The sequence below is a fragment of the Nerophis lumbriciformis genome, linkage group LG19 (genome assembly GCF_033978685.3).
Source record: "Nerophis lumbriciformis linkage group LG19, RoL_Nlum_v2.1, whole genome shotgun sequence".
NCBI lineage: Eukaryota > Metazoa > Chordata > Actinopteri > Syngnathiformes > Syngnathidae > Nerophis > Nerophis lumbriciformis.
The window spans coordinates 39,684,290-39,702,772 of NC_084566.2; the positions used below are offsets into that span (position 1 = coordinate 39,684,290).

The 18,483-nt window shown below is 40.8% G+C and overlaps 1 protein-coding gene across 2 annotated transcripts in view; it reads left to right on the forward strand.

Moving 5' to 3' along the window:
- ralyl (RALY RNA binding protein like) overlaps positions 1 to 18,483 on the forward strand; it is a 180,441-nt gene that overhangs the window by 135,902 nt on the left and 26,056 nt on the right. For both annotated transcript variants that reach the window (XM_061978784.2, XM_061978785.2), the window contains 2 exons: positions 9,594 to 9,641; positions 14,412 to 14,605. In XM_061978784.2, coding sequence (XP_061834768.1) covers positions 9,594 to 9,641; positions 14,412 to 14,605 — 242 coding nt within the window. The remainder of the gene's footprint in view (positions 1 to 9,593; positions 9,642 to 14,411; positions 14,606 to 18,483) is intronic.

Consider the following 18,483-nt stretch of genomic DNA (forward strand, 5'->3'; position numbering starts at 1 on the left):
ATGCAAGCATGTGTAACACATATAGTTAATATTGTTAACAAGTTAATGTGTTTAAAGATAATGCAAGCATGTTTAACACAGTTAATATTGTTAACAAGTTAAAGGTGTTTAAAGATAATACAAGCATGTTTAACACATATAGTTAATATTGTTAACAAGTTAATGTGTTTAAAGATAATGCAAGCATGTTTAACACACATAGTTAATATTGTTAACAAGTTAAAGGTGTTTAAAGATAATACAAGCATGTTTAACACATATAGTTAATATTGTTAACAAGTTAATGTGTTTAAAGATAATGCAAGCATGTTTAACACACATAGTTAATATTGTTAACAAGTTAAAGGTGTTTAAAGATAATACAAGCATGTTTAACACATATAGTTAATATTGTTAACAAGTTAAAGGTGTTTAATGATAATGCAAGCATGTTTAACACATATAGTTAATATTGTTAAAAAATTAAAGGTGTTTAATGATAATACAAGAATGTTTAATACATATAGTTAATATTGTTAACAACTTAAAGGTGTTTAAAGATAATACAAGCATGTTTAACACATATAGTTAATATTGTTAATAAGTTAAAGGTGTTTAAAGATAATACAAGCATGTTTAACACATATAGTTAATATTGTTAATAAGTTAAAGGTGTTTAAAGATAATGCAAGCATGTTTAACACATATAGATTCATTTCTTTCATGAAGACAAGAATATAAGTTGGTGTATTACCTGATTCTGATGACTTGCATTGATTGGAATGCTGATAATGTCCGCATTTTCGAATGGAGGAGAAAAAAAGTCCTCCTTTCTGTCCAATACCACATGAAAGTGGTTGGTTTTTGGCATCTTATTTGTCCAGCTTCCGTACTCCTTTGTATACACTTTACAAGAAATACATTGTCGGCAAACTCCGTAGCTTGCTAGCTTGTGCACGCCAGCTTTCTGAGACTCTTATTTTGTTAGTGCAACTGTGCAGTCGGTCTTTGGAGTTTTGACGACAGGTACGGCGCCAGAGTCTGTTGAAATAAAGTGTTTCTCGCCTTCCAGTCGGTAATTTTAATGAGCTGGCAGCAGCCAGCGTCATCTCAGAAGGCCGTGAATGTCAATCAAGTGACGAAAGTGACGTCATAGTGAAGATTTATGATCGCTCATTTTTAGGACTATTTTTTTAATGCCTGGCTGGTGATCGACTGACACACCCTCCGAGATCGACCGGTAGCTCGCGATCGACGTAATGAGCACCCCTGTTGTAGAGGATGTGTTCGGGGCCAGCTCTACCCTGGCTCAGCAGACTTAATGAGCATGTTCATGGCTAAAGTTGGAGTCAGGTTGGGCTTATACCGCCACGGGTAAGATGTACCCCCGTGCTACCTGCCACATTCGGGCAGATGGGGCTCGTAAACCTGGTAAGGCAGCCCACCTAGGAGAAGGAAATCTCCAATCTCAAAACCACCGCTGCCTTGCGGTCAACCCACTCGAGGTTAAGGCTAAGGGGGTAAACCCCGACAGAAAGTCAGGAGCCGGAGTCCCGGAGGCGGTTTTGACGTTGCAGCGTCATTCCGGCAACTCCTGCGGCGTCCCTGGTACCAAGCTGTATCGACACTTGTCGCTCCCTTGGATCCACTAGCCATGCGTAGAGGCGGGTCTTGCTGCCTGGACTACAGCTTGCGTTCCATAGTTCAATGCCCAGGCCATGGACGACGGCTAAGATAAACAATGTCACAGAAATACTGCACCCTGTGATAATGCCAATCTGTACCTGCCAACTAGATGTTGCTGCTCCAGGTGAGAGAACCACCTCTTGAAATTGAGCAATGAGGTCTCTGCACTTGCTGGGGACATAATGCTCCAACAGAGTAAATTGAACAAGTATGAGAGTCCAGTCCATAGTGGATTTAACATTAATAGTGTGAGAGTCCAGTCCATAGTGGATCTAACATAATAGTGTGAGAGTCCAGTCCATAGTGGATCTAACATAGTGAGAGTCCAGTCCATAGTGGATCTAACATAGTGAGAGTCCAGTCCATAGTGGATCTAACATAATAGTGTGAGAGTCCAGTCCATAGTGGATCTAACATAGTGAGAGTCCAGTCCATAGTGGATCTAACATAGTGAGAGTCCAGTCCATAGTGGATCTAACATAATAGTGTGAGAGTCCAGTACATAGTGGATCTAACATAAAAGTGTGAGAGTCTAGTCCATAGTGGATCTAACATAATAGTGTGAGAGTACAGTCCATAGTGGATCTAACATAATAGTGTGAGAGTCCAGTCCATAGTGGATCTAACATAATAGTGTGAGAGTCCAGTCCTTAATGGATCTAACATAATAGTGTGAGAGTCCAGTCCATAGTGGATCTAGCATAATATTGTGAGTGTCTAGTCCATAGTGGATCTAACATAATATTTTGAGAGTCTAGTCCATAGTGGATCTAACATAATAGTGTGAGAGTCCAGTCCATAGTGGATCTAACATAATAGTGTGAGAGTCCAGTCCATAGTGGATCTAACATAATAGTGTGAGAGTCCAGTCCATAGTAGATCTAACATAATAGTGTGAGAGTCCAGTCCATAGTGGATCTAGCATAATATTGTGAGTGTCTAGTCCATAGTGGATCTAACATAATATTTTGAGAGTCTGGTCCATAGTGGATCTAACATAATAGTGTGAAAGTCCAGCCCATAGTGGATCCAACATAATATGTTGAGAGTCTAGTCCATAGTGGATCTAACATAAAAGTGTGAGAGTCCAGTCCATAGTGGATCTAACATAATAGTGTGAGAGTCCAGCTCATAGTGGATCTAACATAATAGTGTGAGAGTCCAGTCCATAGTGGATCTAACATAATAGTGTGAGAGTCCAGTCCATAGTGGATCTAGCATAATATTGTGAGTGTCTAGTCAATAGTGGATCTAACATAATAGTGTGAGAGTCCAGTCCATACAGGATCTAACATAATAGTGTGAAAGTCCAGCCCATAGTGAATCTAACATAAAAGTGTGAGAGTCCAGTCCATAGTGGATCTAACATAATAGTGTGAAAGTCCAGCCCATAGTGGATCTAGCATAATAGTGTGAGAGTCCAGTCCATAGTGGATCTAACATGATATTTTGAGAGTCTAGTCCATAGTGGATCTAACATAAAAGTGTGAGAGTCCAGTCCATAGTGGATCTAACATAATATTTTGAGAGTCTGGTCCATAGTGGATCTAACATAATAGTGTGAAAGTCCAGCCCATAGTGGATCCAACATAATATGTTGAGAGTCTAGTCCATAGTGGATCTAACATAAAAGTGTGAGAGTCCAGTCCATAGTGGATCTAACATAATAGTGTGAGAGTCCAGCTCATAGTGGATCTAACATAATAGTGTGAGAGTCCAGTCCATAGTGGATCTAACATAATAGTGTGAGAGTCCAGTCCATAGTGGATCTAGCATAATATTGTGAGTGTCTAGTCAATAGTGGATCTAACATAATAGTGTGAGAGTCCAGTCCATACAGGATCTAACATAATAGTGTGAAAGTCCAGCCCATAGTGAATCTAACATAAAAGTGTGAGAGTCCAGTCCATAGTGGATCTAACATAATAGTGTGAAAGTCCAGCCCATAGTGGATCTAGCATAATAGTGTGAGAGTCCAGTCCATAGTGGATCTAACATGATATTTTGAGAGTCTAGTCCATAGTGGATCTAACATAAAAGTGTGAGAGTCCAGTCCATAGTGGATCTAACATAATAGTGTGAGAGTCCAGTCCATAGTGGATCTAACATAATAGTGTGAGAGTCCAGTACATAGTGGATCTAACATAATAGTGTGAGAGTCCAGTCCATAGTGGATCTAACATAATAGTGTGAGAGTCCAGTCCATAGTGGATCTAGCATAATATTGTGAGTGTCTAGTCAATAGTGGATCCAACATAATATTTTGAGAGTCTAGTCCATAGTGGATCTAACATAAAAGTGTGAGAGTCCAGTCCATAGTGGATCTAACATAAAAGTGTGAGAGTCCAGTCCATAGTGGATCTAACATAATAGTGTGAGAGTCCAGTCCATAGTGGATCTAACATAATAGTGTGAGAGTCCAGTCCTTAATGGATCTAACATAATAGTGTGAAAGTCCAGCCCATAGTGGATCTAACATAAAAGTGTGAGAGTCCAGTCCATAGTGGATCTAACATAATAGTGTGAAAGTCCAGCCCATAGTAGATCTAACATAAAAGTGTGAGATTCCAGTCCATAGTGGATCTAACATAATAGTGTGAGAGTCCAGTCCATAGTGGATCTAACATAATAGTGTGAGAGTCCAGTCCATAGTGGATCTAACATAATTGTGTGAGAGTCCAGTCCATAGTGGATCTAACATGATAGTGTGAGAGTCCAGTCCATTGTGGATCTAACATAATAGTGTGAGAGTTCAGTCCATAGTGGATCTAACATAATAGTGTGAAAGTCCAGCCCATAGTGGATCTAACATAATAGTGTGAGAGTACAGTCCATAGTGGATCTAACATAATAGTGTGAGAGTCCAGTCCTTAATGGATCTAACATAATAGTGTGAGAGTCCAGTCCATAGTGGATCTAACATAATAGTGTGAGAGTCCAGTCCATAGTGGATCTAACATAATAGTGTGAGAGTCCAGTCCATAGTGGATCTAACATAATAGTGAGAGTCCAGTCCATAGTGGATCTAACATAATAGTGTGAGAGTCCAGTCCATAGTGGATCTAACATAATAGTGTGAGAGTCCAGTCCATAGTGGATCTAACATAATAGTGAGAGTCCAGTCCATAGTGGATCTAACATAATAGTGTGAGAGTCCAGTCCATAGTGGATCTAACATAATAGTGTGAGAGTCCAGTCCATAGTGGATCTAACATAATAGTGTGAGAGTCCAGTCCATAGTGGATCTAACATAATAGTGTGAGAGTCCAGTCCATAGTGGATCTAACATAATAGTGAGAGTCCAGTCCATAGTGGATCTAACATAATAGTGTGAGAGTCCAGTCCATAGTGGATCTAACATAATAGTGTGAGAGTCCAGTCCATAGTGGATCTAGCATAATATTGTGAGTGTCTAGTCAATAGTGGATCTAACATAATAGTGTGAGAGTCCAGTCCATACAGGATCTAACATAATAGTGTGAAAGTCCAGCCCATAGTGAATCTAACATAAAAGTGTGAGAGTCCAGTCCATAGTGGATCTAACATAATAGTGTGAAAGTCCAGCCCATAGTGGATCTAGCATAATAGTGTGAGAGTCCAGTCCATAGTGGATCTAACATGATATTTTGAGAGTCTAGTCCATAGTGGATCTAACATAAAAGTGTGAGAGTCCAGTCCATAGTGGATCTAACATAATAGTGTGAGAGTCCAGTCCATAGTGGATCTAACATAATAGTGTGAGAGTCCAGTACATAGTGGATCTAACATAATAGTGTGAGAGTCCAGTCCATAGTGGATCTAACATAATAGTGTGAGAGTCCAGTCCATAGTGGATCTAGCATAATATTGTGAGTGTCTAGTCAATAGTGGATCCAACATAATATTTTGAGAGTCTAGTCCATAGTGGATCTAACATAAAAGTGTGAGAGTCCAGTCCATAGTGGATCTAACATAAAAGTGTGAGAGTCCAGTCCATAGTGGATCTAACATAATAGTGTGAGAGTCCAGTCCATAGTGGATCTAACATAATAGTGTGAGAGTCCAGTCCTTAATGGATCTAACATAATAGTGTGAAAGTCCAGCCCATAGTGGATCTAACATAAAAGTGTGAGAGTCCAGTCCATAGTGGATCTAACATAATAGTGTGAAAGTCCAGCCCATAGTAGATCTAACATAAAAGTGTGAGATTCCAGTCCATAGTGGATCTAACATAATAGTGTGAGAGTCCAGTCCATAGTGGATCTAACATAATAGTGTGAGAGTCCAGTCCATAGTGGATCTAACATAATTGTGTGAGAGTCCAGTCCATAGTGGATCTAACATGATAGTGTGAGAGTCCAGTCCATTGTGGATCTAACATAATAGTGTGAGAGTTCAGTCCATAGTGGATCTAACATAATAGTGTGAAAGTCCAGCCCATAGTGGATCTAACATAATAGTGTGAGAGTACAGTCCATAGTGGATCTAACATAATAGTGTGAGAGTCCAGTCCTTAATGGATCTAACATAATAGTGTGAGAGTCCAGTCCATAGTGGATCTAACATAATAGTGTGAGAGTCCAGTCCATAGTGGATCTAACATAATAGTGTGAGAGTCCAGTCCATAGTGGATCTAACATAATAGTGAGAGTCCAGTCCATAGTGGATCTAACATAATAGTGTGAGAGTCCAGTCCATAGTGGATCTAACATAATAGTGTGAGAGTCCAGTCCATAGTGGATCTAACATAATAGTGAGAGTCCAGTCCATAGTGGATCTAACATAATAGTGTGAGAGTCCAGTCCATAGTGGATCTAACATAATAGTGTGAGAGTCCAGTCCATAGTGGATCTAACATAATAGTGTGAGAGTCCAGTCCATAGTGGATCTAACATAATAGTGTGAGAGTCCAGTCCATAGTGGATCTAACATAATAGTGAGAGTCCAGTCCATAGTGGATCTAACATAATAGTGTGAGAGTCCAGTCCATAGTGGATCTAACATAATAGTGTGAGAGTCCAGTCCATAGTGGATCTAACATAATAGTGTGAGAGTCTAGCCCATAGTGGATCTAACATAATTGTGTGAGAGTCCAGTCCATAGTGGATCTAACATAATTGTGTGAGAGTCCAGTCCATAGTGGATCTAACATGATAGTGTGAGAGTCCAGTCCATTGTGGATCTAACATAATAGTGTGAGAGTTCAGTCCATAGTGGATCTAACATAATAGTGTGAAAGTCCAGCCCATAGTGGATCTAACATAATAGTGTGAGAGTACAGTCCATAGTGGATCTAACATAATAGTGTGAGAGTCCAGTCCTTAATGGATCTAACATAAAAGTGTGAGAGTCCAGTCCATAGTGGATCTAACATAATAGTGTGAGAGTCCAGTCCATAGTGGATCTAACATAATAGTGTGAGAGTCCAGTCCATAGTGGATCTAACATAATAGTGAGAGTCCAGTCCATAGTGGATCTAACATAATAGTGTGAGAGTCCAGTCCATAGTGGATCTAACATAATAGTGTGAGAGTCCAGTCCATAGTGGATCTAACATAATAGTGAGAGTCCAGTCCATAGTGGATCTAACATAATAGTGTGAGAGTCCAGTCCATAGTGGATCTAACATAATAGTGTGAGAGTCCAGTCCATAGTGGATCTAACATAATAGTGTGAGAGTCCAGTCCATAGTGGATCTAACATAATAGTGTGAGAGTCCAGTCCATAGTGGATCTAACATAATAGTGAGAGTCCAGTCCATAGTGGATCTAACATAATAGTGTGAGAGTCCAGTCCATAGTGGATCTAACATAATAGTGTGAGAGTCCAGTCCATAGTGGATCTAACATAATAGTGTGAGAGTCCAGTCCATAGTGGATCTAACATAATAGTGTGAGAGTCCAGTCCATAGTGGATCTAACATAATAGTGAGAGTCCAGTCCATAGTGGATCTAACATAATAGTGTGAGAGTCCAGTCCATAGTGGATCTAACATAATAGTGTGAGAGTCCAGTCCATAGTGGATCTAACATAATAGTGAGAGTCCAGTCCATAGTGGATCTAACATAATAGTGTGAGAGTCCAGTCCATAGTGGATCTAACATAATAGTGTGAGAGTCCAGTCCATAGTGGATCTAACATAATAGTGTGAGAGTCCAGTCCATAGTGGATCTAACATAATAGTGTGAGAGTCCAGTCCATAGTGGATCTAACATAATAGTGAGAGTCCAGTCCATAGTGGATCTAACATAATAGTGTGAGAGTCCAGTCCATAGTGGATCTAACATAATAGTGTGAGAGTCCAGTCCATAGTGGATCTAACATAATAGTGTGAGAGTCCAGTCCATAGTGGATCTAACATAATAGTGTGAGAGTCCAGTCCATAGTGGATCTAACATAATAGTGAGAGTCCAGTCCATAGTGGATCTAACATAATAGTGTGAGAGTCCAGTCCATAGTGGATCTAACATAATAGTGTGAGAGTCCAGTCCATAGTGGATCTAACATAATAGTGTGAGAGTCCAGTCCATAGTGGATCTAACATAATAGTGTGAGAGTCCAGTCCATAGTGGATCTAACATAATAGTGAGAGTCCAGTCCATAGTGGATCTAACATAATAGTGTGAGAGTCCAGTCCATAGTGGATCTAACATAATAGTGTGAGAGTCCAGTCCATAGTGGATCTAACATAATAGTGAGAGTCCAGTCCATAGTGGATCTAACATAATAGTGTGAGAGTCCAGTCCATAGTGGATCTAACATAATAGTGTGAGAGTCCAGTCCATAGTGGATCTAACATAATAGTGTGAGAGTCCAGTCCATAGTGGATCTAACATAATAGTGTGAGAGTCCAGTCCATAGTGGATCTAACATAATAGTGAGAGTCCAGTCCATAGTGGATCTAACATAATAGTGTGAGAGTCCAGTCCATAGTGGATCTAACATAATAGTGTGAGAGTCCAGTCCATAGTGGATCTAACATAATAGTGTGAGAGTCCAGTCCATAGTGGATCTAACATAATAGTGTGAGAGTCCAGTCCATAGTGGATCTAACATAATAGTGAGAGTCCAGTCCATAGTGGATCTAACATAATAGTGTGAGAGTCCAGTCCATAGTGGATCTAACATAATAGTGTGAGAGTGCAGTCCATAGTGGATCTAACATAATAGTGTGAGAGTCCAGTCCATAGTGGATCTAACATAAAAGTGTGAGAGTCCAGTCCATAGTGGATCTAACATAATAGTGAGAGTCCAGTCCATAGTGGATCTAACATAATAGTGTGAGAGTCCAGTCCATAGTGGATCTAACATAAAAGTGTGAGAGTCCAGCCCATAGTGGATCTAACATAAAAGTGTGAGATTCCAGTCCATAGTGGATCTAACATAATAGTGTGAGAGTCCAGTCCATAGTGGATCTAACATAATAGTGAGAGTCCAGTCCATAGTGGATCTAACATAATAGTGTGAGAGTCCAGTCCATAGTGGATCCAACATAATAGTCTTATGTGAGACAAGCACACTTATGTTTGTAGTTTTTTGTGCATTCTAACTTGTAAATCTAGCAAAAGTCAGTTGACAATGGAGGTAATGCAAGTCATCATGTCTACTGTGCTCATAAAGCACTCTCAAAATACATTCAAAAAGATTTTTGCGACACTTTCCCCCGTGTACGAATGCTCCTCGGCAGGTAACTGAGCATTTGTCCAGGTTTTTTTTTTAACTCAAGCGCATGGGAGAATAGGACTAATATTTGAAGCCCATTCCCCTCCCTACACTGGCTATGTTTCCACAACATTTATTGAGTCAATTGGAGCTGTGGTTCTGCTTATCTCACCCAGCAGCAGCAGACATTTGCTACCCTGAAATGCCTCGTCAATCAATGTGAAAGTGAAAGCAGGTTGAGTCCAAATGCATCATCGCCATTTGTATTCTCTTTTGTGTCGTCACAGCGGCTATGAGTTGGACTACGACTACTGCAGAGAGGACTTCTACAGCAGGTATGTTGGAAAAGTTGTCCTTTCGTTATTTTGTGTCCTCGTATTCTCAAAGAAGTCCTTGGTTTTTACGTCCAGTAGCTTCATTAACATGCGATGGGAAGAAGAGCATTCCCGGGCGCGGCCACCACTGCTGCTCACTGCTCTCCTATGGGGGATGGGTCAAATGCACAGGATAATTTCACTGCACCTAGTGCAGGGGTCGGCAACCCCCCGGCTCCGGAGCCTGCATGCGGCTCTTTGATCGCTCTGATGTGGCTCAGCTCCATACTTGCCGAACCCCCCCCCCCGATTTTCCCGGGAGACTTCCGGATTTCAGTACCTCTCACAGAAAACTCCCGGGATTAATATTCTCAGATTTGCACCCTTACAATAATAATAAGGGTGTGCCGTTGTCACGTTCAAACACAGGACATCTATTAAACAAGACAAAAGGCAAGGAATCAAACAGAGACAGAATTCAATTTGGACTCAATTGAGGAGAGACATGCGTCAACCTGTAACCTCTTACAGTGTCTTAGCACGCTCTGACGAAGAAGGTTTTCGTCTCCTCTTTTAATTCAGATGTTCCATGTTCACGCACCAACATATGTCACAGCAGGAATGGTAAGTGTGTAAAAGAGTCATTGTTTTCGGTCGCTTTGAAGTCCAAGAAGAGGACTGGATCCAGCTGGGGCAGGTGTTGGAGGACAATGGATAACCCCTCCCGTCTCCTGACCACAGGGACTTCAAGAGGGCAGCGGGTCGTAAATAGCGTTGACTTCAGTTACCAAATAGTTGGAAGAGAGTTTGTGAAATACTTCAAAGAGAGTTCGTTTAACACTTCAAAGAGAGTTCCTCTGGGAGTTGAGCAGATCCTGCCATCTGTCCGTGTTGAAATCACAGTGGCGTTTCACGAGCCTTCTTCCTCTTGTTAGGCCTCGAAAGACAGCATTCATAATACCACGTTTCTTTTGTGATAACTTACAAACAATTATTCCAACACCGTGATGGTACAGCATTTAATGCACCCTACAATCTGTATAAACAATGTGCCAGTCCAGCCTCTTATTATATGCATCTTCTGCTTGCATACGTAAGTGACAGCAAGGCATACTTGGTCAACAGCCACACAGGTTACACTGACGGTGGCCATATAAAACAACTTTAACACTCTTACTAATAATGCACCACACTGTGAACCAGAATCAAACAAGAATGACAAACACATTTTCGGGAGAACATCTGCACCTTAACACAACATAAACACAACAGGACAAATACCCAGAATCCCATGCAGCCCTGACTCTTCCGGGCTACATTATAATAATAATAATAATACCTGGGATTTATATAGCGCTTTTCTAAGTACCCAAAGTCGCTTTACATGTAGAACCCATCATTCATTCACACCTGGTGGTGGTAAGCTACTTTCATAGCCACAGCTGCCCTGGGGTAGACTGGTGGAAGCGTGGCTGCAATTTGCGCCAACGGCCCCTCCGACCACCACCTATCATTCATCATTGTGGGGGCGGCATGGCGTAGTGGGTAGAGCAACCGTGCCAGAAACCTGAGGGTTGCAGGTTCGCTCCCCGCCTCTTACCATCCAAAAATCGCTGTCGTTGTGTCCTTGGGCGGGACACTTCACCCTTTGCCCCCGGTGCCACTCACACCGGTGAATTGACTGATGAATGATAGGTGGTGGTCGGAGGGGCCGTTGGCACAAATTGCAGCCACGCTTCCGTCAGTCTACCCCAGGGCAGCTGTGGCTATGAAAGTAGCTTACCACCACCAGGTGTGAATGAATGATGGGTTCTACATGTAAAGCGACTTTGGGTACTTAGAAAAGCGCTATATAAATCCCAGTTATTATTATCATTCAGTTCACCGGTGTGAGTGGCACCGGGGGCAAAGGGTGAAGTGTCCCGCCCAAGGACACAACGGCAGCGATTTTTTGGATGGAAAGAGGCGGGGAGCGAACCTGCAACCCTCAGGTTTCTGGCACGGTTGCTCTACCCACTACGCCATGCCGCCCTGTACATTATACACCCCTGCTACCCCCCCCCCCCCCCCGTTCGTCGGTTGAGGTGGGCGGGGTTTGGTAGCGGGGGTGTATAATGTAGCCCGGAAGAGTTAGGGCTGCATGGGATTCTGGGTATTTGTTCTGTTGTGTTACGGTGCAGATGTTCTCCCAAAATGTGTTTGTCATTCTTGTTTGGTGTGGGTTCACAGTGTGGCGCAAAAGAGTAAGAGTGTTTGTCAGAAATATTGTATTTAAATTATCAAAAAACTTTCCGTTCTGAGTTCTCAATGAACAGACAAGAAGCGGTCTTTGTTGCACCAAGCCAAACGCTTGGAAGATTCCACTGTGGACGATGGAATGAGACGGGAGGGGTCATCCATTGTCCTGAATCCAGGACGAACCCAAGCCTGAGGGATCTTCTTCTTTTGTCTTCAATGTGACCGAAAACAATGACTGTTTACATACTCCCCATTCCTGCTGAGACAGGTGTTGTTGCGTAAACATTGAACATCTAAATAAAAGAGGGGACGAAAACCTTCTTCGTCAGAGCGTGGTGCAGGACTGTACAGAGAGTGCAGTGGCCATGTCTCTCCTCAATATTGAGTCCAAATTGAATTCTGTCTCTGTTTGATTCCTTGCCTTTTGTCTTGTTTAATAGATATCACAGTGTTTGAACGTGACAGTGTTAAAGTTGTTTTATACCGCCACCGTCAGTGTAACCTGTGTGGCTGTTGACCAAGTATGCGTTGCGGTCACTAACGTGAGCAAGCAGAAGCCCCATACAACGTATGACCTGGCCGGCGGGCGCTCAATGCTGTAACATCACGCCACGTTCGAGAGAATACTTGCCCTGATAGTCGTAGTCTCCCGGAAATATTGGGAAAGGTTGGCAAGTATGACGCGGTCAAGCGCCATTTATATCAAACCCGCGGGCCGCAGTAACATTCAATTTTCATATTAAGGTGTGGGCCGTGTGTCTGAGACCCCTTGGTTTATACATAGCACAATGCAAAAAAAAAAACTTTGAATGCAGTGTTATTTCATTTTCAATTTTAAAAGATGATTGTGGCTTCCATTGTTTTCTTTAATTTGTGAAACTGGTCAAAATGGCTCTTTGACTGGTAAAGGTTGCCGACCCCTGACCTAGTGTGTGTGTGACTATCATTGGTACTTTCACTTTCACTTTGTAATTATGACATACCTGCCAACTACTCCGGTTTTCCCGTAATTAGTACGGTTTTCATCAACCTATTCCGGGTTACGGTTGCAGTGATACAAAATACGGTTTTTCATTAATTAAAAAAATATTTTTTTTTTAAATGCGCAAGGCTATTTATAGCACCGCTGCCAAGCACGAGGCACCTGTTGCCATTGTTTCCAAACGAGCGAACGATCATGGAATCGGCCGGAGAAAAATCGCAAACGAGTCTTAAACCGAAAAGAAAACTGCAGTCATTCCGTGAAGAATATTCAAAAGCCTATCCGGGAATAATTATCCGTTCCAAAAAGGGTGAAAACTACGCGAATTGCACCTTGTGCAGACAAGATTTTTCGATCGGACACGGAGGAATTAGCGATGTAAAAGACCACGTTGGGACAAAAAAAACACAAGTCTAATGCCGTTGCTAGCGATACAAGTGGAAAACTTTCAACGTTTTTCGGATTTTAGCCACAAAAAGGTAATGACACCAATGTTATCTATTGGAATTGTTTAGTACTGTTATACTGTTAAAAGTGTTTATACTATTTATGCTTTCAAGTCCAAGTTGAAGAAATCTTGTTAAATGTTGACAGCATAACTACCAAAATACAGAAGTATGTCCTTAATATTTTTGCAGTGCTATTTCTGTTGAAAAGTTAAAATGATTACATTAGAGATGTGATGTGCCACTTTTCAAGTGTCTGATGGCTTAAATTAATTTTCATTAATTGTTCATATTTTGAATTCTTTTGAAAGGCTTACAAAAAAACTACATTTGAATTGTAATTCCATGCTATTGACAGGACTATTAATTTTAATGAAGTTAGCTTACCATGTTTACAGTATGATAATTGTGATAGAAATGTGAATTTCAGGCACAGAATATTTTTTACAATTGAACAAGGCAGTAGATTATACAAGCTTGGACAGAAAGTTAATAATGACGCCAATTTTTTTTTTTATGGAATTGTTTAGTACTGTTTTACCATTTGTTTACTGTAAAAAGTGTTTATACTTTCAATTAACAAATTGAAGTCTTGTGAAAGGTTGACAGGATAACTGGCATTAACTGTCAAAATAATTTCAAACTATTGAAGTTAGCTTACAGAATAAACATGTCAATCAACCCATATGATTTTTGCTGTAATATTTTTGTTTTGAAAAGTCACTGTGACTGATAGAAAAGTGATGGTTTTAGCAACATTTTAACCTGTCTGAATGCTAATAATCATTTTGCGTCGGGGGGCAAAGCCTGAACCCCCCACCAGGACTTTGTCCTGGACCTACCGGGGCCTGCGGCCCCTGGACCCTGGCTACTAGGTTTTTCTGATTTCAAAAGTTGGCAGGTATGTTATGATGATATAATATCCAGTTGCTTTATCTAATAATCATGCTGCAAGATCTAGCATGTTGCATTCAATGTTTATTCCCATATATTCTTGTTTATTCCAACGGAAGGTTTCCAACTTTGAATATTCCCGGAATTTTGAAAACCCTAGACGTGATTGAGCAGAATTGCAGTCTTGCGAAAGTTCATATTTCTTTCTGTCTTCTTGCCACGTGTCCTCAGACTTTTGGAGTACCACGGTCGCGTGGCGCCGCCCGCCCGGGCCGCCATTCCCGTCAAGCGCTCCCGGCTAGTCGTGCCGTCCACACGCAGAGCCAAGTCCTCTTTTCCCGTCCGGGCTTGCTCTTTCTCTTCTTCCTCCTCCTCTTCTTCTTCACGAGCGGTCAATGTTGGGTCTTCACTCGCAGCCCCCAAACGTATGTCCTTCTTATCCCACTTCAATGTCATTCCACTTTAGCGGAACAAAAGTTCTGCCTTTAAGTACCGTATTTTCCGCACCATAAGGCGCCCTGGGTTATAAGCCGCGCCTTCAATGAACGGCATATTTCAAAACTTTGTCCACCTATAAGCCGCCCCGTGTTATAAGCCGCATCTAACTGCGCTAAAGGGAATGTCAAAAAAACAGTCAGATAGGTCAGTCAAACTTTAATAATATATTAAAAACCAGCGTGATGTGGGCGCGCATGGAGTCGTATATCAACATGGACGGAGCTGCGTGAAAAAAGCCACCCGGCCTCTTCGCGTAAACTTCCCTTAACCACTCGCTCATCTTTTCTTCATCCATCCCTTCGAGTTAGCTTTTATGATGACGCCGGCTGGAAAGGTCTCTTTTGGCAAGGTCTTCCTTTTGAATATCACCATGGGTGGAAGTTTCTGGCCATTAGCATGGCAAGCTAGAACCACAGTGAAGGACGACTTCTCATTCCCTGTGGTGCGAATATTCACCGTACGTGCTCCCGTTGTATCCACAGTGCGGTTCACAGGAATATCAAAAGTCAGTGGAACCTCGTCCATGTTGATAATGTTCTCTGGCCGGATCTTTTTTTCAGCTATCTTGTTTTTACAATATGCACGGAAAGTAGCCAGCTTTTCTTGAAAGTCTTTAGGCAGTTGCTGTGAAATAGTAGTCCGTGTGCGGATGGAGAGATTGCGTCTTTTCATGAACCGGAAACCTGTCGCTTAGTAGGAGCCATTTTGTGGTCTTTACAGATGTAAACACACAAAGGAAATGAAACGTAATATCCGCGCGCTTCTTCTTCTTCTACGGGGGCGGGTGGTTGCTTACAGTAGAAGAAGAAGCGCTTCCTGTTCTATGGGGGCGGGTGCTTACCTTGGCGGTTGCTTGCGTAGAAGAAGAAGCACTTCCTCTTCTACGGGGAAAAAAGATGGCGGCTGTTTACCGTAGTTGCGAGACCGAAACTTTATGAAAATGAATCTTAATATTAATCCATATATAAAGCGCACCGGGTTATAAGCCGCACTGTCAGCTTTTGAGTAAATTTGTGGTTTTTAGGTGCGGCTAATAGTGCGGAAAATACGGTAGATAACTTCAGTCTATGGAAGCCTTGATTTCCCCCTTAAAACCTCAAAAGGCTGGACAGCACCTTTTAGCTCGTATTTCCAAAATGGTGTACACTACTGAATTGGGGTCTTATGGCCACTTATGTGGACACTTATACTGCCATCTGGTGGTGTCAGAAGAGTATAACATACAATGGAATTTGGAAAAAAGAGTAAAAATAAGAATTAGCATGTCACTAAACATGACGTACACGTTTGTGTACTTATGGACTAAGTGCATCATATCAAAAGATGATTCTTAGTTTTTATTCTAATTAGGGTCCAATAAGCACAAATAGTAAAGAGAAATTAAAAAAAAAGCATGTAAACAAACAGCTTGGGCCTTAAGAGGTGCTTTAGAACCTTTTCCAGTACAAATATTAACACTGAATTAGACATCTTGATTGGAATAGTATTCAATAATAATAGGTTACCTATACTGGTGTCCCGATACAACCTGTTCACTTTCCATACCAATATTGGAGTCTTTCTTTTGGCCGATACTGATATTTTTATCCAATATATCAGGAGGAATCATACATACTAGTGTTGTCCCGATACCAATATTTTGGTACTGGTACCAAAATGTATATTAATACTTTTGGATACTTTTCTAAATAAATGGGACCACAACAAATTGCATTATTGGCTTTATTTTAGCAAAAAAAATCTTCGGGTACATGAAAAATATGTTTATTATTGCAAGTTTGTCATTAAATAAAACAGTGAACATTTAAGACAATTTGTCTTTTATTAGTAAGTAAACAAACAAAGGCTTCTAATTTAGCTGCTTATATATGCAGTAACATATTGAGTCATTTTCCATTCTATTATTTTGTCCAAATTATGAGGGACAAACTGTAAAAATGTATTATTAATCTACTTGTTCATTTACTGTTAACATCTGCTTACTTTCTGTTTTAACATGTTCTATCTACACTTCTGTTCAAATGTAATAATCACTTATTCTGCTCTTCTTTGATACTTTACATTAGTTTTGGATGATACCACAAATGTAGGTATCAGTCTGATACCAAGTAGTTACAGGATCATACATTGGTCATATTCAAAGTCCTCATGTGTCCAGGGACATATTTACTGACTTTATAAACATAATATACATTTTAAAATAACGAAAGAAGATTTTGTGTTGCCAGAAAATATCGACGTAATCATAGTAGTATCGACTAGATACGCTACTGTACTTGGTATCATTACAGTGGATGTCTGTCTACACACTCCGTGATTGTGCGCTGCCGAACATGCTCCTCTGCTCGTAAACCAGGCGGTATTTTACCGAATATGATTCGTTAGTATCGCGGTACTATACTAATACCCGTATACTGTACAATCCTAATACATCATATTTATTAATTGGTATTATGGGATGTTAAAGAAGGTTTGCTTAAGTGAAACCAGTTTCTGTCCTTCCGCCAAGGTCAAACCATGCCTTCATCTGCTGGATGAAGGTATAATATTGTGAGAGTCCAGTCCATAGTGGATCTAACATAATAGTGAGAGTCCAGTCCATAGTGGATCTAACATAATAGTGAGAGTCCAGTCTATAGTGGATCTAACATAATAGTGTGAGAGTCCAGTCCATAGTGGATCTAACATAATAGTGAGAGTCCAGTCCATAGTGGATCTAACATAATAGTGTGAGAGTCCAGTCCATAGTGGATCTAACATAATAGTGAGAGTCCAGTCCATAGTGGATCAAACATAATAGTGAGAGTCCAGTCCATAGTGGATCTAACATAATAGTGAGAGTCCAGTCCATAGTGGATCTAACATAATAGTGAGAGTCCAGTCCATAGTGGATCTAACATAATAGTGTGAGAGTTCAGTCCATAGTGGATCTAACATAATAGTATGAGAGTCCAGTCCATAGTGGATCTAACATTATAGTGAGAGTCCTGTCCATAGTGGATCTAACATAATAGTGTGAGAGTCCGGTCCATAGTGGATCTAACATAATAGTGTGAGAGTTTAGTCCATAGTGGATCTAACATAATAGTGAGAGTCCAGTCCATAGTGGATCTAACATAATAGTGTGAGAGTCCAGTCCATAGTGGATCTAACATAATAGTATGAGAGTCCAGTCCATAGTGGATCTAACATAATAGTGAGAGTCCTGTCCATAGTGGATCTAACATAATAGTGAGAGTCCAGTCCATAGTGGATCTAACATAATAGTGAGAGTCCAGTCCATAGTGGATCTAACATAATAGTGAGAGAGTCCAGTCCATAGTGGATCTAACATAATAGTGTGAGAGTTCAGTCCATAGTGGATCTAACATAATAGTGTGAGAGTTCAGTCCATAGTGGATCTAACATAATAGTGGGAGTCCAGTCCATAGTGGATCTAACATAATAGTGAGAGTCCAGTCCATAGTGGATCTAACATAATAGTGTGAGAGTCCAGTCCATAGTGGATCTAACATAATAGTGTGAGAGTCCAGTCCATAGTGGATCTAACATAATAGTGTGAGAGTTCAGTCCATAGTGGATCTAACATAATAGTGAGAGTCCAGTCCATAGTGGATCTAACATAATAGTGTGAGAGTCCAGTCCATAGTGGATCTAACATAATAGTATGAGAGTCCAGTCCATAGTGGATCTAACATAATAGTGTGAGAGTCCAGTCCATAGTGGATCTAACATAATAGTGAGAGTCCAGTCCATAGTGGATCAAACATAATAGTGAGAGTCCAGTCCATAGTGGATCTAACAT